The sequence below is a fragment of the Euprymna scolopes genome, chromosome 21 (genome assembly GCF_053919585.1).
Source record: "Euprymna scolopes isolate OS-2025 chromosome 21, ASM5391958v1, whole genome shotgun sequence".
Lineage (NCBI taxonomy): Eukaryota > Metazoa > Mollusca > Cephalopoda > Sepiida > Sepiolidae > Euprymna > Euprymna scolopes.
Genome location: NC_136502.1, coordinates 103,601,691 through 103,628,756, shown reverse-complemented (window position 1 = coordinate 103,628,756; position 27,066 = coordinate 103,601,691). Strand labels below are relative to the sequence as shown.

The window sequence follows — 27,066 nt, the reverse complement described above, 5'->3', positions numbered from 1 at the left end:
TTATATATGTTAGTTATTTATAGTGTGAGTTTACCTGTGTTTATATATGTTAATTATTTATAGTGTGAGTTACCCTGTGTTTATATATGTTAGTTATTTATAGTGTGAGTTAACCTGTGTTTATATATGTTAGTTATTTATAGTGTGAGTTAACCTGTGTTTATATATGTTAGTTATTTATAGTGTGAGTTAACCTGTGTTTATATATGTTAATTATTCATAGTGTGAGTTTACCTGTGTTTATATATGTTAATTATTTATAGTGTGAGTTAACCTGTGTTTATATATGTTAATTATTTATAGTGTGAGTTAACCTGTGTTTATATATGTTAATTATTTATAGTGTGAGTTAACCTGTGTTTATATATGTTAATTATTTATAGTGTGAGTTAACCTGTGTTTATATATGTTAATTATTTATAGTGTGAGTTAACCTGTGTTTATATATGTTAATTATTTATAGTGTGAGTAAACCTGTGTTTATATATGTTAATTATTTATAGTGTGAGTTAACCTGTGTTTATATATGTTAATTATTTATAGTGTGAGTTAACCTGTGTTTATATATGTTAATTATTTATAGTGTGAGTTAACCTGTGTTTATATATGTTAGTTATTTATAGTGTGAGTTAACCTGTGTTTATATATGTTAATTATTTATAGTGTGAGTTAACCTGTGTTTATATATGTTAGTTATTTATAGTGTGAGTTAACCTGTGTTTATATATGTTAATTATTTATAGTGTGAGTTAACCTGTGTTTATATGTGTTAATTATTTATAGTGTGAGTTAACCTGTGTTTATATATGTTAATTATTTATAGTGTGAGTTAACCTGTGTTTATATATGTTAATTATTTATAGTGTGAGTTAACCTGTGTTTATATATGTTAATTATTTATAGTGTGAGTTAACCTGTGTTTATATATGTTAATTATTTATAGTGTGAGTTAACCTGTGTTTATATGTGTTAATTATTTATAGTGTGAGTTAACCTGTGTTTATATATGTTAATTATTTATAGTGTGAGTTAACCTGTGTTTATATATGTTAATTATTTATAGTGTGAGTTAACCTGTGTTTATATATGTTAATTATTTATAGTGTGAGTTAACCTGTGTTTATATATGTTAATTATTTATAGTGTGAGTAAACCTGTGTCTGTTGGCTGAAAAATGCGAGGCTGTTTATTTGTAAATAAGAGGTTAGAGCACTATAAAAAAACTGGTGGACGAATGTTTGTTTTAAAGGAGACATTTGTGAAGGTTATTTGCGGGTTCCATACCTGAGGGTCGATGGGTAGAACTGCCAATTGTCAATGTGATGGTTCTAGGTTCAATCTTCTGCTTGGGAGAGGTGCTAGCCTAGCGGCACTGATGAGTTGTGATACAACGACATAGTACTGTATGCCGATGTCTACAAATATATATTTCTTAAATTTTTAATTTTAGAATCTAAATCCTTTATTATTTATTTCCACATCTATGATTGTCTTATGTTTTATGATTGTCTCATGTTTTATGATTGTCTTATGTTTTATGATTGTCTCATGTTTTATGATTGTATTATGTTTTATGATTGTATTATGCTTTATGATTCTATTATGTTTTATGATTGTATTATGTTTTATGATTGTATTATGTTTTATGATTGTCTCATGTTTTATGATTTTCTCATGTTTTATGATTGTATTATGTTTTATGATTGTATTTTTTTATGATTGTCTTATGTTTTATGATTGTACTATGTTTTATGATTGTCTTATGCTTTATGATTCTATTATGCTTTATGATTCTATTATGCTTTATGATTGTATTATGTTTTATGATTGTATTATGTTTATGATTGTATTATGTTTTATGATTGTATTATGTTTTATGATTGTATTATGTTTTATGATTGTATTATGTTTATGATTGTATTATGTTTTATGATTGTATTATGTTTTATGATTGTATTATGTTTATGATTGTATTATGTTTTATGATTGTATTATGTTTATGATTGTATTATGTTTTATGATTGTATTATGTTTTATGATTGTATTATGTTTTCACTCATATTTATTTGACATCTCTTAACGTCCATCTCACTTCGATAATAATTACCGTATTTTAATTTTTACCTCCTATTATGTGATTCTAATCATTAATTATTATTTTTTTTAATCCGTATATTCTAGTTTTTTTTTTATACTTAGTATTTTACATATTTTTATTACTTCCTAAATTTTATTCATATTTTTATATCTATTACATATTTATTTTTATTAACTATTACTATGGCTCTGCTATTTACTAATTTATTCTGCTATAGTTTCTTCTTTTATTATTTTCTTTATATTATTAATATTATTATATTAATCTTATGTTTTATTATTATTAATATTATTATATTAATCTTATGTTTTCCATATTTTATTTATTGTCTTATTTATTTATTTCTTTTTTTATATTTATACTTTGTCTTAGACCATTTTCAATACTTTAATAATTCATTCTGATTTATGCCTTCCCTTAATTCCTTTTTTTATTCGTACAGTACCTGCATGTTATCGCCCCAAACCATCAATAATCGCCAGATTACTTCATTTCGGCCACTGCTGAAAGTGTCCGCAATTGTTCAGGACTGACACTGGCCATCTACAACAACCGCAGTTTACTTTTTGCGAAGGAGCGGGTCGTTTCAACTGGGCAACGCCAGTTAACAGGTTTTGCTAGTATATATGCAAATAATATGTCCAGCCAATTTAATATTTTTTCCCGAAAAAAAAAATAAAATAAAAAGAATCCGGTGTGTAAAATTCACAGACACGTTTAATTGTAAAGACGAAAACCCATCATATGAAGAGGATGGAATTATATTACCTCAAATAATTAGAACAAACGAAAAGAATAAAAATGACGGAGACGAGTTTTTCTTCTTCTTGTTCTTCTTTTTCTTCTTGTTGTTGTTGTTGTTGTTCTTCTTCTTCTTTTCATTATTTACTTTATTCTTTTATTATCCTTTTATATATTTTAATATATATTTTTATCATATATTGTTTATATTTTATATTTATTATTTTATCATTGTTATATATGCAGGTGGGAGATATATATTATAAAACGTGTCATATGTTGTATGTGAATATATTCCATGACGACGTACACGTTGAATAGTGGGGCTTATACTTTAACTGTATATTCATGTACGTGTAAATGCGTGTATGTATATACATCGTATCATTTAGTTGATTGTCTAGGCTGCATATTTTAACATTTATGCAACAGTTCTAACAGGAATCGATTGACGCGAACGTATCGAAACAGTTGTGGACAAATATTTTTTTTAACAGATGCAAATAACACACCATGTACCTGAATTATTTACGAACATTTAGTTTCATGATCCGGCCGGCATTTTCAGAGATTAAACGTTTTTTACATCTTGGCTGTCCGAAGTGACGCCACTTCCCACGTCATCTTGGTCGTCCGTTTCCTCCGATATCCAGCTAACGACTACCTAGAATCTCCCCAAATCTACATACATCACGTGTTTCTTTACGTCACATCATTACGTGTCTCAGACCAACCTGATGTAACCCCAATCTAGTTATTTGTTTATGCAAACCTCAAAATAATATTTACATCTATTTTCTATTTTCACATTTCTTTTGCGATTTATATGTCAATCATTTTCACATTCCTTTTGCGATCTATGTGTCAATTATTTTCAAATTCCTTTTGCGATTTATATGTCAATTATTTTCAAATTTCTTTTGCGATTTATATGTCAATCATTTTCACATTCCTTTTGCGATTTATGTGTCAATTATTTTCAAATTCCTTTTGCGATTTATATGTCAATCATTTTCACATTCCTTTTGCGATTTATATGTCAATCATTTTTTCCACAACTTAATTGTTTATTCTTCTAATCATAATACTTGATCCAGCGACCCGCCGTCGCTCGAATCAATAATAATAATAATAATGTTTTGACCCTTGGCCCTGCTTGCCATAGTTAACACAGATACTACACTATGACCACAGCCCAAAGGGTCATTTTGATACAAAATCTATCTAAGGACACTGCCAGGCACATAAAGTACCTTCATATGTAATTTCATAAAAATCGGCCCAGCCATTTTCGAGTCCACAGGGAACAAACTCACACACACACAGGCACACATGTATAATAGTAAAGACAGTGTATTTAAATGATCGTTTTATGTTAACATTTCTCATTTCTTGGCAAGAAAATTATTAATATTCGATTCCTTCAGTTCAAATGATGGTCCTACGGTCATTAACGACATGAACTATTGACCTCATAAATAGAATTTTGTAGGGAAAACTTGGCTCAGATTTTCTTTGAAGCATCATTTTATTGATATTTGCTCTAAAATATAAAAAAAAAACTTCTAACAGTGCCGCCACAATATATTTAGGGTGAAATGGTGAAAATTTGTTTTGGCAAACAGCCATTACTACACATGCATATATTAAGCAAATAAAACAGACAAAAAAAAACATACATTGTATTTGGATTTTCATATGTCCAACGAAATTGACATATTCGTCTTAAGAAGCTAAGTGGTCTTAGCTATTGTTCAAGTAAATTATATATTAATACCGAATAACCTTCAACACACTATATACGTGTGTCATGGTTCCCAGATTATAAATTATTTGATCGAAAGATTCTATTTATTAAAAAGGAAGATAGAATGGGATAACATACTATGAACATTAAATTAGTTTATACATACGGTAATCCAATCTTCTTAGTATATTATCGCCTTCTATCCTGTTTTTTAGGATGTCCAGATCATCGAAGATGTAATGTAAAAAAAAAAAAATATGTATAAAGAACAATGATGTCGCTTTCTGTGCGTGAAACTAAAATATACCTTTTTGACTTCCGGTTAGAATCCAAGGGTAATATCTGTTCTGTCTAAAGATAGTATAATGATAGTGGGGTTTCTGCTCAAGCTGGCGTCCATACAATAGAAATTTCACAGACTACTATAAGGATATCGGAGATAAACCGTAATAACCAGATATATTGTGACACTACATTAACCAGATTACTTAGATAAATACTTTCATGGTTTTACCAAAAGGGCTACAATAATATCGTGGGATCTCCATTCACGCTGAACATCCACAGAATATTCAGCAGCAATATATTACACATGAAAGATACCGCTGTGGAATTTCCACAGATCCTGCTAGTCGTAATAATAAGTCGCCTTACTGAAGGAGTGTTCGTGGTCAGAGTTGGTATATCCTTTAGCATGAGGCTTTTGGCATATTTTCCAACGTCTCCCCCAAGTTGGTCTACTAGTCCGTATTCATGGCTTAGCCAGTCAATCATATTCTTTGTGAGGCGGTGTATATATATATATATATATATATATATATATATATATATATATCCCTTGAATGAAATACATTTTAAAAGTCTTGGCTACAGAATTTGAGTAACAATCTAGTTAAGTTGTCTTACAGAACGAGGGTGCATAGTCAGAGCTGGTATATACTTAAGAGTGAGGTTTTCGGCATATCTTTCAACGTCTCTCCTAAACTACTCTGCCATTCGGTATTTATAAGCTTAACCAGCCAATCACATTCTTGTGAGGAAGGACCCGGATGTGCTCATATTCATCACATCAGTATCATAGGTTGCATTTAAGTGAACGGAAGTTGGCAGGCGATGTAGTGGATTCCAGAACGGGCTGACAATTCAGCATGCCGTGTTCGAATCTTGTTGGATATATAGCACCACTTTTATTGTGGATGCCGGTAACCTTAACACAATCCATCCTGTGAGTAGTTGATTCTAAAAAAGGAAATCAGGGAAACCAGTGCAAACAACAGAATCAAACAAATTTTAAAAAAAAAAAAACTTAATCTGCTGATTCGTATGAATAGAATTTAAATACAGTATAACTCATATAAATTGAACATCCGCTTCGTTCAAGTTATAGGATGCTGTTCAAGTTTCATGATAAAAAAATGTGCTGCAGTTAACTTTAATTTTCTAAGAATTAAGAAATAGTAAATGAAATTCATTGCTATATGATACTTCAAGTATATATTAACTTGAGTTTACGATATATTGCAAGTAAGAATTGTTAAATATTATTACCAGGAACAAAAACATTGAAAATAAATTAAATCTACTCTTACTTGTTAGGTATTTATTACCTAAGTTATCATCTACAGAAATCATACATTTATGTAAAATACAGTTTTTTTATTTATTCATTGAATGAGTCTCATTGCAGTTTCTATTTTCATCGATTGAGCTCTCGGGCGCTGCCATTGTAGTCCATAAGCGATCACGAAAATCTACAATTTCTTGGTTCTGTAGCTTCTTTATGATTATATCTCTTCGGAGTGATATTGCTTGCAAAACAGTTGCCACTAAAGTGAGGACTTTTTTCTAGAAATTTTATAACCGTCTCCATAGACTTTTCTGCATCATCCCATGATATTGCTTCATCAGAGTGTTCTTGGTTATTTACATTAGGGTCAAGAGAATGGGAGCAGTCGCTATTTTTATCATCATTACTGCCTTCAGGATATTGATCAATAGTTTCCAAATCTTGTTGCACCCACATTTCAACATCATTTGCATTAAGTGATTTAAGAACAGCATGGCTGGTCGGTAACCGTTTGGTTTCAAGAATTTTTTCTAGACCAGATGTATTCTCTGATTTTAGAGTTGCAAGCCATTGTGATGGGTTGTTTTACACTATTTTAAATATAGCAATCTGAAAAAAAAAATATTAAGTTAGTGTAAATTAATTATCAATAGCTAATCTACATTAATTACATAGTACCAATATTAACATTTCTGCGCAATATCTGACTAAACCATGTAAAAAGTTTTACTGCAACTCCGCATCAAATATGCTAATACAATTTCAATGACAAGACAGTTCAAGTTTAGAGAAAGTCCAGGTTTAGAAGAAGTCCAAATGAGAGGAAGTCCAAATGAGAGGAAGTCCAACTTTAGAGGAGTTTTATTTATTTGATAAAGATTTTAACAAACTTTAATGATATTCTCAAAGGATCGTGTTTGCCCGGTCGTAGGATACACTTAAGAAATATTTTCAGTGAAAATATTTTCAGGATTTATAATTAAACTAGCTTGGGTGCTCGGCGTTGCCCGGGTGTTTGGAGGCGTGTGTTGAGCAAAAAAAAAAAAAAGTGGTAGTAGGCAGGCAGACAGGCTCAAACCCGTACCGCGAAAGAGGAAAAGAATGTGAAAAAAAAACGTGACGTCTTTGCTATTGCGTCCATCGCCAAACTGGAAGTGATGAAGGTTTAAACTAAGGCTAGTCAATCGAAAAGAGGGGATGACTTTTGAAAATATCCGCGACAAAAGTGCCCAACTAAGGGTGAAGGAATTAATGTTTTTAGCCAATTTTTCGATATTTGTCGTCCGAAGGATCGAGGTTCAAAACGATACTTATCTCGTGAAAATCCGTCGCCTATGTCGAAAGTTTTAGGCAGACATGATGATTGCAACGTCTTGTCAGACGAGTGCCACTCCTTCAGACATTTAAAATCCATGAGCCCAAATGCCTAAGGGAGTATCTATACAAAGATGATGTTACAGAGTCTTAGCTTTGTACGACAGCTAAGTCTCTCTCTCGGTTCAAAATGTCGAGATCCAGCAACAAGCAAGAGCAAGATAGCCAGCAACAAATTAAACTGCAGACCAGCTTAATGCGGGTACTGGTCTCCCGCTTTGTTTTTTAAATCAGAGATTTGCTTCTCCTAGAAAGATTGCCTTCACCACGGCTTACGGGAGCCCTCTCCACCCCAATATACATACACACACACACACACACACACACACACACACACACACACACACACAAAAATATACACTGTGCTAGTTGGCCGTTGACCCAGAAAAAGAGTTCATTCGCCCTTTGGAAGGTCTTGTTTTTAATCCTTCAGGGAGACTAGCCACCCTCCTCACCAAACAAGTCTGGTGGGGGAACCAGTTTAGTCGCCAGTGACCCGACCATGAGGCAGGTAGTACTGGGTTACATGGTACCAGTAGCATATGACATGACCTGACACGCAGACATACAAACATACATACATACATACATACATACCTACATTTAAACAGACAGGTGAGATTTATATTATAGAAGATGTGACAAAACGAGAGACAATTTCATACGTTAAACAAAACAATGAGTTAAGAAAGCATATGTTCACAAAAGAGATCATTTATATATGTTAAAAATGGAAGGTTTAGAGCAATAGGAAAACATAGAATGTTCTTGAATACTTTTAGAGTTCTTGTAAAAACAAGGGGATTCATTAGCTGTGACGTTAGACAAAGTCTGGGTTGATTAATTAAAAGCTGTGGTTGATTAATTAAAAGCTGTGAGTTTCAGGAATTAGGAAAACCGTTATCTAAATTTCTCTGCTTATTTTAATCAATTATAATTCATTAAAGGTTGTTTTTAAGAGTTAATGTTTATTTGTTTTTATATTATAATTTATATCATAATTGAAGGTATTTCAATGAATGAAGTTTATATAGATTGCCAGACGACAATAAGTCCAAGAGCTCTATGTGTGGCCATGTGTTCGTTAATGTGTGTGTGTGTGGAGAGAGAGAGAGAGAGAGAGAGAGAGAGGTGTTGATGAGGGAAAAATGCCAGCGACACTGGTCCGTAGACTCGGGTCAACTGGATTCTTCTGGTTTATGAGTAATGGTTGACTTTTACGAATGGGGAGGGGGATTATTAATGCACCACAAGGATGCACTGATGGTAGAAATGCTGAACATTGCCAACATTTAAATCAGTTCCCTTTCGAAAAAAAAGAAGAAATAGATACGGAGTGGAACGACAAAATTTCTCGATAGAAATAACGACATGATTCCATTTCCGTTTGATAAAAATCGGTTTTCCTTTTTTTTTTTGTTGCAGATCATTTACTAGTTCACCAGTTGTGTACAAATTCCAAGAGCGATAGGAGCCCTCTATCATATCTGAAAGTGACATAATGTTCAACGAGCAAGATCAGAGATGTGCCGCTATACAACTCCTGCTCTCTACCAATCTAAGTTATGACAACAGGACCATTGCCATTACCCTCAAAATGCATCGCTGGATTGCCACGAATAATAGGGACGTACCCAGGTTGATGAAATGAAAGTTTTAGGCCACAGTTATGATCTTTGCTGTGGTTTAAAGTGAGGGCCACACCATGCCACCTCATATCTTTGAAGTTGACTTGAAAGGCAACACCAAAGTGTACCTAGATGTGCTAAAGTGTGTTGTGATCCCCTGGTGCAATCAGGTGGCTGCTGGCAGACCCTGGGCGTGGCAGCAGGACTCAGCACCTGTCCACAAGTTCAAAGAAACCCTCGGCTTGACTTCAGAAGGAGTGTTATGACTTTGTACCCTTCTCTCACTCGCTCCCTCCTCCCACAATCTTAACCTGTTGGACTACTTTGTTTGGTCATACGTCAAGAACATCACCAACATGACCTCCCACAACACCAAAGCAGTTTGATCGTCGCCATCTGCCGAGTATTCACCGATTTCCTGCTGGCACTTGTGGAAAAGGCATGCTCCCAGTTCCTAACCCATATCGAGGCGGTGATTGAGGCTGAAGGCAGCTACATTGAACATCTATATCAAAAACCATTGTAAACGTTTTTTTCTTTATTTTTTATTTCCATACTTTGGGGGCCAGGCGCGAATGTAGACCACACAATTTTAATGGGCCACCGTTCTGCCAGATCAAACATACCCATTCCTGATCCTCGATACATCTTCTATCATTATATGTAATCAGTTTTTTTTAAAAAGTCAACCATATAGGAACCTATTCGTCACCACACACACACACACACACACACACACACACACACACACACACAGACGTTCAGCTTTATATTATAGATATATAGATATATATATATACACATATACACATATATATTCGCGCCTGGCCCATAAAGTATGGAAATAAAAAATTTAAGAATAAAAAAAAAAAATTTACAAGTGTTTTTGATATAGATGTACATAAGAATACTTTGATAAGTATGTTTTAACTTAAATAGGGATGGTATAATAAAATTGTGGGGTCTGCCTTCGCGCCTGGCCTCCATAGAATGGAAATAGGCACAAACTTCAATAAAGACTTTTCATATCTATCTGCGTAAGTATACTTTGATAATTATGTTTCAGTTTGAAGAAATATGGTATAATAAAATTATGGGGTGTTCGTTCGCGCCTGCCCTCCATAGAATGGAAATATGTCACAAAGTTTAACAAGGTTTTTTAATATAGATCCACAGAATATTGTGATAAGTGTTTCAGTGGGAACAGGTATGGTATAATAAATTATGGGGTTTATCTATTTTATTTTTACTTTCATCATATTTTGCTTTGGTTTTGATACCCCCAAATTCGAAGCTATCTCTTTACAACCCTTCCTTTTCATAACCTATCATACTTTCATAAATCAGAGTCCATTTTCTGTAGGCTGTTTTTGAATCCAGTCAACGACGGTTACTTTTGTGAGTATATATATATATATATATATATATATATATATATATATATATATATACGCGCGCGCACATTCCCGTATATTCGTACGCGGGATATATCATTCCTTACTCGACTTTCGGTTTGACCACACCTGCTATACTAAGAATATTGACCAGTTTTTCATTATTATATGTCAACTCCATCGTTACCCCAACAAAAATTTCAAAAATAAAAGAACTAATGCAAACACAAAAATGTAATCCTCCCCCCCCCCCCCACCGAAAAAAGCAGAAATACGTGACAAACTCTCCACCAGATATTTCGGCAGAAGGGATACGAAGAGAAGCTATTCTTCGGATATAGAGCACCTGATTATATTCCAGTTTTAGCGAATTTCTTTTATGTTCCCTCAGTCTAGAAAGATTTGTAATTACAGTTTGTTGCAACGAAAACAAACTATAAATAATTCAGTTTCAAAAATTTCAAAGTAGAATTTGTGTTAACCGAAATATATGTTTTTATGCTAAAAAAATGATGAGTTTCGACTTATTGTGTTATTAAAAAAAAATTAGCAGTTACGATGTCAAAAAGAATGTGAAGAAAAAAACTGGTAAAAAAGCGTAAATGAAAGTTTTTTTTTTTTGTTGTTTTTGTTTTAAATTAAGAATCGTAGTTGAATTGGATTGTTTGTTTAGTTTTTAAAAAAAAATACTGGATCAAAACCTTAATTGCGAAATAATGCTTGAAAGTTTGTGTGGATTATTTTTAGTTTGATTATCCGCCGAAAAAGAAAACAAAAACAAAAAGAAGAAAGTTAGCGTCCAAGGGAAATAACTCCAAACTCAAATAACTGAAATCGGGTTATAAAAAAAAATCGATGTTGGTAAAAATAAATGAAATTAAATATGTTATCAATATAAATCAAATTTAAATAATAAACTTAAATAGAACAAGTAAAACAATCCTCTAACTATAAACAATAACTAATACATCGCCATTTAATAAATCGATTTCCCTTAATGTAATATGCAAATGTGATCATCTCTTAATCGTCTATTTTGCAGGAATAATACTATATATAGGAATAGACGAAGTATTAAACTAATGGACATTTTGTATATATTAATCAAATTGTGAACAAACCAACAAATACCCAAACAAACAGATAGGAATACGAATTATATATGTATGTATGTATATATATATATAATTCGTATTCCTGTCTGTTTGTTATATATATATATATATATATATATATATATATATATATATATATATATGTGTGTGTGGGGGGGTGTGTACCTCCCCCCTTTTTCTCTTCTCCCTTTCCTTTCTCCCTGTACATATTTATTTTATGGTAATTGTAAATATGTCCTCATTTTCACCTTATTTTTAATTTCTTCCCCTACTTTCTTTTTAAAAAATCAAAATGCCATTGTTCACCGCTGATGAGGATGGCAAAAGGCGTCGCAATTAGAAAGAACTCTCTTCTCTGTCATATATATATATATATATATATATATATATATATATATATATATATATATATATATATATATATACACGTAAATTGAATAAAATCACAACCTACATGAATAGAAATTCACTTTTTTTGGCGTTAAGCTCTTACAGCTGTTTCGTGAAAGGATGGACAATTACCTCTCGTCCATAGAACTGTAAATCTTCCATCCAGTCACTCCTCAGAGACACTTACAGCTATTCCCAACAAGTTTTTCAATCCGTTTTGAACACGTTTATATATATATGCGGGTTAAAAAAAATTATTATGACTATGTACAGACCAATTTTACACTTGTTCGGAAACATTTCATATTGTGAAATTAAAAAGATAAAAATGAATATGCCAGCTGACCGGTTTCGAAGCTCGCTCAACAGAGCTACAATCGAGCTTAATAATCATGTTTAAAAAAGGGGGGGGGTTAATTGGAAATAAAAAGGGGGGAACGGGGAAACTAACTTTTAAATAGAAACCAGATGAAGCCCTTAGAGATTCTCTTTCTGTTTACAAAGAGGATGTCTCAGAATCTTAATGTATATGGTTTCTAGAATTTCCAGATTATAGGGAGAGTGCGACTTACTAAGAATGCGGTAAAAAAGTCAGCACTAAAATTAGAAGCACAAATACGATTATATATATATATATATATATATATATATATATATATATATATATATATGTTACTTTATTTTATATTTTATATTTAACTTTATCATCATTTCTTTTTTTTTCTCCTCTTTCTCTTCCCTGATCTTTCTTATTTATATTTATGTCTCGGAAGTAGAGTGAAAAGCATATCTTATTTTTCTTTTATTAATATTATTGGAATCTTTTCTTTTTTCCTTGTACACACTTTTTGCGAATTATTCCATGGATTTCTGCCTTTGTATTATTATGGACCATCTTCTTCCAATTACGGGATTTCTTTGGATTTTACTTGTACAAATGGAAATTCTTTTAACTTTCTTGAAGTTTTACATTTCGATTTTACCGTCACTGGATTTTTGATTTTCCACCAGACTATCCATTCTTGTGTAATCACCTTTTTCTTCACCATATTCCCTCTGCTTCACTTTTTTTGTTTTCAAGTAAGATCTTTGACTTACTTGTTGCTTCATCAAATACTTCTGCATGAAAAATCCGATCCCGCATTTTGCTAATTCCTACCCTCTGATGAAAAGGAAAGTATTTCTTCGAAACTCCGCGGATTAAGGACTATCCATTTATCTAGTGTTTCCTTTTCAGATTAAATATGTTTTTAACTCTTTTTTAAAGTGCTTTTTAACATATTTTATTAACTGTTTGCTCATATATATATATATATATATATATATATATATATATATATATATATATATATATACGCTTAGGAGTCCATAGGGAAACACTCTCTCTCTCTCTTTCTCTCTCTCTCTATCTCTCTCACACACACACACACAAACAGTTTCTTTTTATATAATAATAATAATAGAGATATTTATCATTCATTATTTGTATTTCTTCTATATATTTGCAGGTAGTGCCGTGATGAAAAAAGTTACAGACGACGGTGCTATAAAATGGACTTAGCACATGCCTCAAACAGGTGACTTACTTGACCATGCTGCTGCTACCAGTGTGCTACATACTGTCTACTGTCCTGCTGCAAATAAGTATGGGCGTGGACCTCACCTATTCCGTGGAAGAGGACCGAAGTCCCGGCACTTACATTGGCGACATTCCAGCTGACATGCACCTGCTTGACAGCATGTCGCTGGAAAACCGCCGACTCATTACGTTCGTGGAAGTGGCGAGTGATAGCCCCAAGCTATTCAGCGTCTCTAAAAAGACCGGGAAGCTTTACACTGAGCGGATGCTAGACGCCGAACACCTGTGCAGCTACAACAAGGAGTGCTTTAAGACCATCAAGATAGCTGTCCGACAAGCGAATATCTTCATGAAGATCGTCAAGGTAAAAGTGGAAATTAAGGATGTCAACGATCATCAGCCAGAATTCCCTGTCAAACAGACGAATATTGGGTTTGAGGAGAACGATGGTAAAGGAACGAGAGTATCGATACCGAACGCAATCGATCGGGATGTCGGAAAACTTAACTCCCAGATCACGTACCAACTAAAAAAGAACAAAGATGAACCGTTCACTTTATCCGTCTCCAAAACCATGCATGGAATGTCTGAGCTTAGCATCGTACTGGAAGATTCTCTCGATCGAGAAATGAAAGATTCTTACGATATCCAGGTGATCGCGAAAGATGGTGGTTCTCCGCCAAAGCAGAGTGCACTAGATGTGCACATCACGGTGACAGATGTCAACGACAACACCCCCATCTTTACGCAAAACGTTTACAACGTTTCCATCAGCTACGAACATGATGTCTCGATCCCTGTGGCTGTCTTATCGGCCAGGGACTTGGACGCGGGACCAAACGGAAGAATGTCTTACCATTTCAGCTCCAAGACGTCCGATCGAACCCGGAATCGTTTTCGAATCGATGAATCAACCGGGAAAGTCTTCTTGCAAAAGCCGTTCATATCCCAACTGAAACAAACTTACGAGCTTTACATAAAGGCCTCCGATGGCGCCATCCCCCCGGCAAATTCGATAGCGCAGCTCCTTGTGAATGTGATAAGCGAACAGAACAACGTGCCATCAATCATCGTAAGTTTTGTGTACGCCTCAATGGACAACACAGCTTCCATCTCAGAAGATGTTGCGGTCGGCAGCTTTATCGCGTATGTAGTGGTCACTGACCCTGATTTCGGGCCAAATGGAGAAGTCATCTGTGAACTGCACCATGATAAATTCCAGTTACAGAGTCTCGGTAAAATGGAGTGGAAAGTAACTGTTAAGAAACCACTTGACCGAGAGACAGAGGACCACCATGATTTCACTATTCATTGCCAAGACAAAGGTACTCCAGCTCTACACAGCGAGAGCAGAGTATCTATCAAAGTGACGGACGTTAACGACGTACAGCCGCAATTCTCAAAAGAGACGTTCAAATTCTGGATCGATGAAAATTTGAATTCCAAGTCTCCTGTCGGGGTCATCAACGCGAGTGACCCTGATCTAGGAGCTGGCGGAAAACTGACTTACTTTTTGTTAAGCGATAAAAAGGATTTCTTACCGTTCCAGATAAGCAACGACGGGCGCATTTCAACGATTATATCATTGGACCACGAGTTCCAAAACGTCTACGAGTTCCAGGTTTTGGTGAAGGACAACGGTGTGCCCTCACTGAATAGAACCGTGAACGTTATCGTTGAAGTGCGGGACGAAAATGACAACGCCCCTTATTTCACGTTCCCCAACGTGAACCCCTACACAATGGATGTTGTGTACTATCCGCATGGCTCAATGAACATTACCATGCTGAAATCCCGTGACGAAGATAGCCGACAGAATGCGTTTCTTAAATACGAGATCATAGCCGGAAATGATAAACAGTTGTTTCTGTTAAGTCACTACACGGGCGTCCTGTCGTTTTCGCGCGAAATGAAGCAGCAAGACGCTGGTTCGTACTATCTACAGTTCATTGTCAAAGACAGCGGTGACCCAATCCTGTCGGCCACGACAAACATCTCTTTAGTCCTGACTGTGTGCAACACAAGTTCAGAGACGATCGGCCCTGTCCACGAGCAGTCAAAAGAGACCATCAACATGTACCTCTTGATTGGGATAGTGCTTGTGGCGGTCACTCTGTCCGTGCCAATTACGGCCACCATCTCCATTTGTTTCATCCGGCACCGCAGCAAAAGACAGATCCCTCTCAGGAATCGTGAGAATACACTGTGCAAATGCTCTAACGAACCGACCCATTACATGTGCTCACCGCCTTTGGTCACCTACTGGCCAGACCTCCCCCCACCACCAATAACTGCAAGCCCTGGCGTCGGCCGGGACACCCTCCAGCCAAGGTCAAGACGGGGAATCTACCCGGGAGATGAGTTGGATAATAAACTTAACAGTTCTGCTTCGGGAAGTATGATGCAGACGTCGCCTGAAGGCATATATCAGGTAGGTGACCACTTTTCACTCGTCTATATGTTAACGTATATACTTATATAAACCCAATTTAAATACTATCTTATATCTTTGGGCTGTGAAATAATTATATATAATCTCTCACATTCTGAAAAGGCTATAACAAAAATGGCTCGTTAGGTTAGCTTTGATGGAGGGCGTCGTCCTTTGAGTTCAAAATCCCTACTTGTGAGACATCGGCTTGGGGGTCAGTTGGTTGGATGACCACGCCCCTTGTCGAGATGAAGTAGGTCTATTTCACAGCTTGATTTCGTTGCGGTTTGCTTAATCTGTGTTGGTTAATAGAATTTCTTGTGGGCGGAGTGTTTGCTCAGTTGGTAGAGTGCTTGCCTCGCACGCAGTATGCTAGAGTTTCAAATCCTGGGTGCAGATATGTTTGACTGATGAGCCAACATGAGGGTGAAACTCGAGTCTTAGACTTTCGGTTCGTTGGCTGGTGTGGCTCTTGTGGGATGTCGCGTTATTTGGGCTGTGGAAATAATTATATATAATCTCTCAGATTCTGAAAATTATATATATATATATATATATATATGCCTCTTAGGTTTGAATGTGATCAGTCTCCAGATGATATTATACATATCGTTATTTTAGACATATAGTGTATCCCGTTTTTTTAATACACTGTATCGCTATTTTTTAAACGTATCGTCTTCCATTTTCCCTCGGTGCAGCTTACGAAAAGTGAGGGCGAAACTGGTCAGCTGGCCTCCCCAATTCATTTTTTTTTTTCATTTCCCACTTTTAATTATGATCATCAAAACGGGTCTTCCTGAAAATAGATATAATATAAATATATATATAATTATCTGATGTTTCCACATAAATTGTTATTAGGAGATATATTTTACGTATCAATTTTCAGTATTTACTTTAACAGTGCTCGATAAATGAATAGAGCTAAGTAGTAATTTATGAAAATATATGGCAATTAAGCTACATATAATCTTCTGTGATTCATCCTTGTAGAAAATCGTCAGGCCTGATTCCTTGTGGAGATGAAACGTAATGGTTTCTGTGTAGCTTAATAGCCATATATTTTTAAAAGTATATACATGTAGTGGTGGGACGATTCCAAAACGTTTCGAGATTCCGATACAATTAACGATTCTGGTCGAAATTCCCGATTCCGATTTTGATTCTTTTTAAATTTCTAAATATTTAATTTGATATCGTTTTTTTTTTTTAATTTTTGAATTACTGAAAATCTCCGCGTTATGTCTGCCTATATTTGAGCAAATATTAAAATACATTTAGTGAGGAGGCGTATATGATATGATTAGATCTTTCTAAATAATTTTTTCTAAAATGTTTTCGTTGTAATTGAATGAAAATAGTGAAACAACTAAAAACTTATTGTATTACAATACACAGAGATTCCAAAAAAGTTGTCATAAAAACAAATATATAAAAAAATAAATGTTACCAAAGGCAAGATAAGTTATTTTTCTACCTAACTGAATAAGTTTTTAGTGTTTTTATTCAATGTAAAATGTTTATTCGGTTCCAAAAAACGAGTAATGTTGAACGCTGCTGGAGAACAAGGATAGATGGTCGCATCGATAATGACTTAAAAATAAGAAATAAAATAAAATGTTGGTAGAAACCCACCCAATAAATGTCACGGTAACATTTATTGAGTGAGTTTCTATCGCTATTTTGTTCTATTTCTTATTTTGAAGTGATTATTGAGTCTTCAAATGCATCGCGGCCATATTTTCTTGTTCTCTGGCAGCGTTCAAGAATACTCGTTTTTCGAACCGAATGAACATTTTACTTTAAATCGAAACACTAAAAAGTTATCCAGTTAGGTAGAAAAGTAACTTATCTTGGCTTTGATAACATTTTTTGTTACATATTTGTTTTTTTTGTTATGATTTTATTTTGTATCTTTGTGTATTGTAATACAACCCCAACTTATTTCCTTTTTAAAACAAATTCGATATGCGTTTTTGTTAGATGACAAAATGCTATTTGAATGTTTTCAAAAACCACTGCAAAATAGTTGACGATTGGTGTGCAAAATAAGGTGCAGGAACAGAATAGTTAACATGTTAAAAATGAGTTTCTAAATAACATGGCTACTATTGAGGAAAACATTCTTAACCTGAGAAGAACAGGACAGAGATGTATTGTTAACTATTTTGTTCGTTCTCTCTACAAATTATAAAGATTTGGTTGGTTATTGCTACTGTTAATATGACAGATATGCAGTAGATTGATTTGTTTTAATATAAAAAGAAACAGATGCAGATAATAGAAATACCACTATTACTTAATAATATCAAATTTGTAGATTAACATCCTGTTATATTCTTACTTTAAATAAGAATACAGCAAGAAACACTGGGTTACGGGTGAAAGAGAAAGGGGTTTATTTACAAGGGAATGCATCTGATATAAAAGTGACTCGATATCTTTTCTTATTCTCTTCCTGTTTTTTTCTCCTTCTGCCACAGTCACGTGAGAGGGTGAATATATCCATAGTTCATTTCATCTATGAAGGGATGTTAGGTTATTCCATTACATCACCTTCCTCAACTAAAAATAAGGTTTTCTTTTTTTTAGGTGATTACATGAAAAAAAGTTGGCGGAAAGGAAAAGCAACAATAATTTTGAAATTTAGACAAAGAGTTAAATTTCGTATATAAATTTAACGTAAAATGATCATCATTTCCAGAATATTCTAACTTTGTAGGGATTTCCATTAATTTTTTAGCACTAACCCTAAGTCCGACTAGCAAAGCCGTACTCTCCCCCCCCCCCCCCAAAAAAAAACGCACAAAATTTATCTCCTAAAGAAACCTTATAATTTTTGGTTAACTCCTCTCAAATGCTACAATGTCTCAGAAATGGAACTCATTTTACGTTGAATTAATATCTGAAACTGAACCCCCTCTTAAATTGTGAAATAATTGATGTTTTGTTTTTCTTCCCAAAAAGTTTTTCAGGATGTTAACACGTAACCGTCACTATTAATAATTTCCCACCTCGTTATCTGTGCCTAAACCCAAACGTAGATTTCATGAACAAAGTTTCTTTCTTAGAACGACACGCCTGTGGAACTGTCTTCTGTTTGCCTGCTTTCCACTACTGATGCAATTCTCTATCTTTATAAAAGCCAAGTACGCCCATGGATGGAGTACTGCTGCCACATCTGGGCAGGAGATGCTAAAAACAGCCTATCCTGCCTTGACAGAGTACAAAATAGACTTCGTAGTTTAGTGGGGGATGCTCTTTTCTCTTCCCTGCAACCTCTCTCCCACAGAAGAGACGTTGCAAGCCTGTCTTTGTTTTATCGTTATTTCTATGGCAGGTGCTCGTCTGAGATCCAATCCCTCGCCCCCCCCCTCGCCAATCTTTCACGAGAAACACCCGTCTGGCTGAAACTACTGTCAATAATTTTCCCCACTCTTTATCTATGCCTAAATCCGAACGTAGATTCTATGAGCAGAGCTTCTTTCTTAGAACTGCACGCCAGTGGAACTCTCTGCCGCTTGCCTGTTTCCCACCTGACTGCAACTTGGATGTCTTCAAGTCCAACATAAACAAACTCCTGACAAACCGTCTCCCTTAAGTGAGACACTCTATCAAAACCCCCAATACTAATGATTACTACAATACTATCTCATTGATTACTGTACACGCAATAACCCTTATCCCTGAGTGGCCTTTGGGCCTTGATAAGTGGTGACCCCCATGTAAAATAAAATAGTTTTTATTGGTAATGCTTCTAGTATTCTAAGTTTTCGTTTATTATTGGTCTGTTTCAGTATAAATGCGTTGTCAACTAAAATTTTCCTAAATTGGGGCAGAGGACAGAAATGTTGATTAGTCAAGAGGTTAGGTATAGCACTTTTTTGTATGGTTAATCTCTCCAACAAAACAGTGGTAGTGAAATATAGGTTAATATATAATTTAATTTTCTATTTTTGAGCGATTATCGAGACTCTCAAGATGTGATCCTCTCATGTCGGACATTTTTTTTTTGTTTTAAAGTAACACTCGACACTACTTGTTCTTTTTTTTAACTAAATAAACGCTTTAAAATAAGTTGAACCACTAAAAACTTACAAAGCTAGGTAAAAAGCGAACACTAAGAAAAATCAATGTTTTTTTTTTTAAATAGTAAACAAGTAAAAAAATTTTTTTTTAATATTATGGGGTGTGTATTCTTTTTTAAAAACAATATTTCCCTCAAGAACGGTCATAAAATGTGTACTCAATCGATATTTATTCAATAATGGACCAATTTTCCTATCTAGCAAAAATGGATGAGTTTTCCGTGGACGAGTTTTTGGGACACCCAGTGAAGCATTCTTTGTTTTATGTATCACTAGCAGGACCCGTTAACTGGCGTTGCCCGGTGGAAGTCTCTCCCCACCCCTCGCAAAAAGTAAACTACGGTTGTTGATAACCTGCAGGTACTGTTTGAATCTGAAAAAAGCAAATAAGGGAATGCATAAATCCGTATGCAATAATAAAATTAGGGAAAATGATCCATTAGAATAAAAATAGAAAGTATAAACAGATTTTTTTTAGAATTTAGGGATTCTCACTGTATATGAACTGTTTAGATTGATAGAAACGCCCCATGTTAAGAACGGCTTTCGGAATAGACACCCTCAACATCCCCATGTAAAGAACGTATATCAGAGCAGAGCACACCCTTTTTAGTTGGGGGTGGTACATAAATAAATCCCCTAAATTTAACCGTGGAAATCTTAGCCAGCAAACCCACCCGCAATTGATATGGTTAGTGACAGTGTCGATCAGAGAGAAATGGACTTTGTATTGCGTGAGAGTACAAATCTGGCAGGCATTGAATTACGGTGCAGCATACATGTGTTTATATCTCTAGAAGCACTTGTCTGTGTACAATTAGAATAAGATTTTCGTAATCAGTATAGAGGAAAACCTATAAAAAATGTGGTCATTGTAACGAAAAATGTGAAGGTAGAAGTAATGTTTTAATTACCCTCTACACCCCCCCTCCAAAAAAAAACATGTGGGCGTGTAAAGAAATGTAACCGTCAACCTTTCTAGTAAATGGCAAAAGCAAAAAGCAAAAATAAGCAACGGTGGGCATGTTTTGGTTGATTGTGCGTCTTTGCCACTTCGCTATTTTTAAATACTTTATTCATGTTAAATTCAAGCTTCCCAATATTAAATTCTTAAGTGGAAACATAGAATAGTTACCAAACAGCCTCCCCTCTCCATGTTAAAAATGGCTTTCAAAATAATAACGTTATTATTAAAAGCCAAGTACGTTCAAGGATGGAATACCGCTGCCATATCTGGGCAGGAGCTGCTAAAAACAGCCTATCCTGCCTTGACAGAGTACAAAATAGACTTCGTAGCTTAGTGGGGGATGCCCTTTTCTCTTCCCTGCAGCCTCTCTCCCATAGAAGAGACGTTGCAAGCCTGTCTTTGTTTTATCGTTATTTTCATGGCAAATGCTCGTTTGAGCTCCAATCTCTCGTCCCCCCTCGCCAATCTTTCACGTGAAACAGCCGTCTGGCTGAAACTACTGTCAATAATTTTCCCCACTCTTTATCTGTGCCTAAATCCGAACGTAGATTCCATGAGCAGAGCTTCTTTCTCAGAAGTGTACGACTGTGGAACTCTCTTCCGTTTGCCTGTTTCCCACCTGACTACAACTTGGACGTCTTCAAGTCCAACATAAACAAACTCCTGACAAACCGCCCCCTAAAGTAAGACACTCTATCAAAACCCCCAATACTAATGATTACTACAATACTATCTCATTGATTACTGTACACGCAATAACCCTTATCCCTGAGTGGCCTTCGGGCCTTGATAGGTGGTGACCTCCATGTAAAAAAAAAAAAAAAAAAAAAAAAGCACGGGGGCAGAAAAGCACAAGTATCTATGTATTTGTTTCACGGCAGGTTTTTATTTGAGGGTGTACAGGGAAGATACTGGTAAATGTTGATATCGAAATACCTAGGCCAAATCACTGCGAAGAAAATCGTCCGCGTCCATCAAACTTAAACATCGAATTGGAAACTTGAAAACAAAATGAAACGAACCTTATTTTTATTATTACCAGAGATGATGTATTTTCCCTGTTATTATTTTAGTAAGAACGAATTACTAATTCGTTATCTTTCTTACTAAGATGAAAGAAAATTATAATTTTTTTTTAATTTTCGTGCGTACTTGAATAAAATTCACTGAAAATATAAGAAATAAATAACACGACGCTATTGTATTATTTTTAATTGGAATTCATTATTGAGATGAATGTTATTTATTAATTATTATTGCAGAATATTATCCTCATCTCTCTTTTGATTATTGGATGCTATTAGTCACATGACACGACAACTAAGTAATAAACAATAATTATGTGATCTTGGCCCAAACGCCAAGGAACTAAAAGCTTCCAAAACTTTCAATCTTTTAATTAACTGAGAATTTGCTATGAATTTTAACACCGTGGATTGTTATTCGACAGTTTAAAGGCTTTACCTATTTCGTTTATTTTTTTTTTCGTAAACAACCCAATTTTAATTGTTTGTAAATAGTTACTTTGTGACTCCTTAAAAGCTTTTAAACTGTCGAATAGACAGCCCAGGCTTTTAAAATTCTTAGCAAATCTATATATCTATGAAAGTGAAAGTGCGTGAGTCTGTCTGTCTGTCTGTATTTCTGTCTTTCTGTCTGTGTACATTTCCTTACCAAATAACTTTTGAGCCCCAAAAATAAATGTTAGGTGGTTAAAATTGGGGTCATGGTTTTAAAAAATTTTACCTCTGCGATCTCTACCAAATTACTCAGCCAATTTCTTGTCTAAACATTTGAAATTTTAGATAAATGGCATTCAGATATAGGGCAAGCTTTTTAATCGGTTTGAATCGAAAATTTGAGCTGCTAATGGGTCAAAGTTCAAAAGATTTGTTACCCTAACTCGCCACAAGAAAATAATGAAACGAATGGAATTGAAGGAAACAAAAACTCAATTGATGGATAAGATAAACGTCGTTTATTTACTGTTGAAAGAATGAATGTTTTAGATATAACATGTGTTCATGTCCGCGCGGGTGTAACCATCGTTCGTTGGGGGACTGGTGTTGTAGAAAGAAAAGGAAATGTGTGTTCATCTCAAGTTCGGGTCACTACCATTTGTTCGCGCGTTGGAAGAGAAGTGAGTAATGTAATAGAACGAGAAATGGCAGTCCATCGTGTAGACAAAGAAAAGGATAGAGGGTTGAACTGTACGCAATGTTAGCAGTCAGCTACGCGAAGGTATTCTCAGGGACAAGTTGTATATGTAGAGAAAGAAAGAGTGTAAATGTGTACATACGGTCTGTTAGCTTTTTGTCCCACATAGTAGCAAGTGGTGTGAGGTACGCGGTTGGTCCGTAGACCGACCAGCTCGAAAGCTGGTCCTAAAAGGAAGAAGCTGCTTATTGCTCTTTCTTTTATACTTGTTTCCGGTGGTCTTTTGCGCATGTGTGTATTTCCTTTGAAAGGGGAAGTGACGTTGTCCATGCGTGCGTGTATGTGAGTACATGTGTGTACGTTAGCGAGTGTGTATATACACGTGAATGTGAGTGTATGTACGCGAACGTGAATATATGTACGTGTGTGGACGTGTGCGCGTATGTATATGACAAGTAATATAGCTTGAAATGTGAACGCGTGTTTTTGTGTGAGACTAGAAAAGGCTCGCGCAGATTTGACCTTTGCGGTCTCTAGCAAACTACTCAGCTAATGTTTGGTCTAAACATTTAAAATTTATACATAACTGGTATTCAGACATGTGGCAAGAATTTTAATCAGTTTTGGAGCGAAAATTTGGCTGCCAAAAGGTCAAAGTTGAAAGAGTTGACCTTTGCAGATTCTACCAAATTCCTCCACCAATTTTGGGTCTAAAGACTTGAAATTTTAGATGTAGGAAACTTGGACATGGGTAAAACTTTGCATTTTTATTTGAGGCCACGATAATAAATGTTAAAGGGTCAAAATTTGAGGTCAAAGTTTAAAAAAATTACCTCTGCTGTTTCTACGAAATTACTCGGGCAAATTTTGGTCTAAACATTTGAAATCTTACATAAAGTATATTCACACGTAGGGTAAGTTATGAACAGTGCATAGGGCCCGAGCAAAGCCGGGCTGACCTTCTAGTTGTTATAATAAAAATAAAGTTCGTTTCATTGTGTTTTCGGCTTTCCGAATCAATTTTTAAGTTTTATGAACGCGGACGATTATTTTTACCGGTTATTTGGTCATGATAATCTAATATTAAATGAGAATCTGCCGTGAATTTTTATTTGACAGTTTAAAGGCTTTACCTATCTCGTTTCTTTTGTGTAAATAAAGAAATTTTAATTGTTTGTTAACAGTTGCAAGCATATACAGAGAAGACTGTGTGTGTATATGAATTATTTTATTTGTGCACGTTAGTTCCATGAAATAAGGCTATCAGTAGTTAACTGTCTATTTATGAGCGATTAATAGTTTTTACTTTTTTGTTTTTAGCGCTCGCTAGTGTGTCCTGTAGATAGCGACTGAAGTGTATATTATCGATGTAGGAAAATCTGACCGTATTTATGCATGTTTTTACCTGTGAATGTCTGTGGTGTTATATGAGGTTAACAATATGTAAATGTCTGTTTCTGAATGATTAATAATCGGTACATATTGGTTGTTTTAACGTTAGTGTCTCCTGTGGAGGGCGACGCCATGTTTGTCAAATTTTAGAAATGTTCGTTAATGTAGGAATTCCTTTCATTCTAGAATATGAGAATATCTGATTTTAGCCAATCGTAAAAGCCGGAACATTGTCGGGGAGAAGTTGATAATTTTGATGCGGAAATCAGATGGAGTGTGTTATGTCTGTATATAATCTTGCAATTACGAATGGTGTAATCGCACTGTAGTAGAAAAATGTAGAATCGTACCCGGTGACAACTGGTAGCAGTGGGAGGACTAAATATATAGAGAGAAACGTAGGGACTCCTTCTTATAATTTTGTGATTGTGATGGTGGTTCTCTACGGATGGAATCTAGCATTTTAATATTACGACTGAATGTGTATATAACGGTGTGCAAAAGTTACATAAGATGATGGGTAATAGTTTAGGCATACTAAATTTGTATGTGGCATCTGTTACTGCAGACCTGCGGTAATTTGGTCCCGAGGGGAATTTTTGCAATTAAAATATTATATAGAGGAAGGGGCGCCGCCAGCAACTTAGACATAAGCCACAAGGGAAAACGTCTGATTTTGAGAAAAGGTAGTCAGCAAATCGGGAAACGGAATTCACGTTACTCACTTCTAGCTATGACATCAATCTCTCCTTGCATAGCCAAAATGTAGACAACTTTCCCCACTCCTTTTTTCTTGTAAGGAAAATTGTAATGTAATTGATTAGCGCGGGTGTCATTCGTTTAAGAAAAGAAAGAGAAAAAGTCTTAAACTCGAAATTTGACCGACACGAGACAAAAACGTGTCTTATGCAAATTGAGACGCGGTCGGATTTGACAATCCAAAAAGCCGGCATTTCTTCAGTTGAGGTCGATTCTTTTTTGTCGGCTCAACGTCGGTGCAGTGTACTTTGCAATCTAGTGTCAGCTGAAGAAAGCTTGCGATAATGTCGAAAAGGGAACATGGCGGATTTTTGTTATGTGTATTTCGACGTGGTGAACTTAACGATCTGAAAATCATTCTTGTTCTTTAATTCAAACATTCACAGATTCCTTACAGTATCCAACACGTATAAAGGGTTGGTATGACGTTAAACAAACAAACAAACAGACAATAATAATTATCTATAAAGTGTTATGTCTTAAAATTAAAAAACAATGTATATATATATATATATATATATATATATATATATATATATATATATATATATATATATATATATAAAAATTAAACGAACCAATCAATCATTAGCATTAAATAACCAAACGGGGGCAAATATTTATTTTCAATTTCAAAATACAAATTTTTTTTTATTAAAAATATGGCACAAAGTCGAAAATGGGAAAAATGCGATCGTCGTCCTCATAAATAATCGAATTCCACCCAATTCATATCATTAACGAGTACTTCACTACCACCTTACATTCACTAACCCTTATACTAGAGTGGCCTTCAGGCCTTGATAAGTGATGAACCCCCCCCCCCAAGTAAAGAAAAAAAAACAATTTAGTTTCTACATTAAAAATATAAACAAAAACATCATATTTATAATCCTTCACCGCAAGTCGGCTTTGAATGTAAATATTTATCTTGAAAAAAAAAATCATTTTTTATTATTTATCATTTTTTATTAAAAAAAAAAATATATATATAGGCACAGGCCCGTCATGAACTGACGCAAACTATGCTAATCTAGCTAGTTCCTACATTCACTGTTTACTCAATAAAATACCATATTTATACTTTATATCCTTCTGCGTATGCATCCTTTTTCAATCGGCATAAGAAATTGTACCATGGCTAACGTATTTAACACCCATATTTTTGGACAATATGCAATAGGGGTGGAGTTAGGGAAATAAACATTTTATTCATGAAATAAACATGAAATATGCAATGAAAAAAATGGTGTTAATAAAAAAATCCCTTCCATTAATAAACCATAGCAGATAGACTGATTTACCAGTCGAAAAAAGTGATGAGGGCCCCAAACGCTTTATTAACCTCGCACTTACGGAAATTCCGAAAGGTGATTCGCATCAAGTGATCTATCACCTAATTGGGGACGGAATTGGGAATTTAAAGAAAAAAGAAAAAAAACAGAAAATGGGGTAGACAAACTAAAAACGGGCCCTAATAATAGCATTTCTCACCACAAAGCGGTTGATATATATAAAACTGGTGAAGCAAGTCAAATTATACTATTTAAGTAAAATAATAATAAACATTTCTTCTAATGAAAGCCATACTTTTGTCCACCAACATACCCTGCACACATTCAATCAAAAGCTACCC

General features: G+C 34.7%; 1 protein-coding gene across 1 annotated transcript in view; it reads left to right on the top strand.

The window, feature by feature from the left end:
• The window catches only part of LOC145242648 (protocadherin beta-16-like), a 418,274-nt gene that overhangs the window by 300,451 nt on the left and 90,757 nt on the right, over positions 1-27,066 (top strand). The window contains exon 2 of the mRNA XM_080105771.1: positions 13,563-16,064. Coding sequence (XP_079961897.1) covers positions 13,647-16,064 — 2,418 coding nt within the window. The 5' untranslated portion in view covers positions 13,563-13,646. The remainder of the gene's footprint in view (positions 1-13,562; positions 16,065-27,066) is intronic.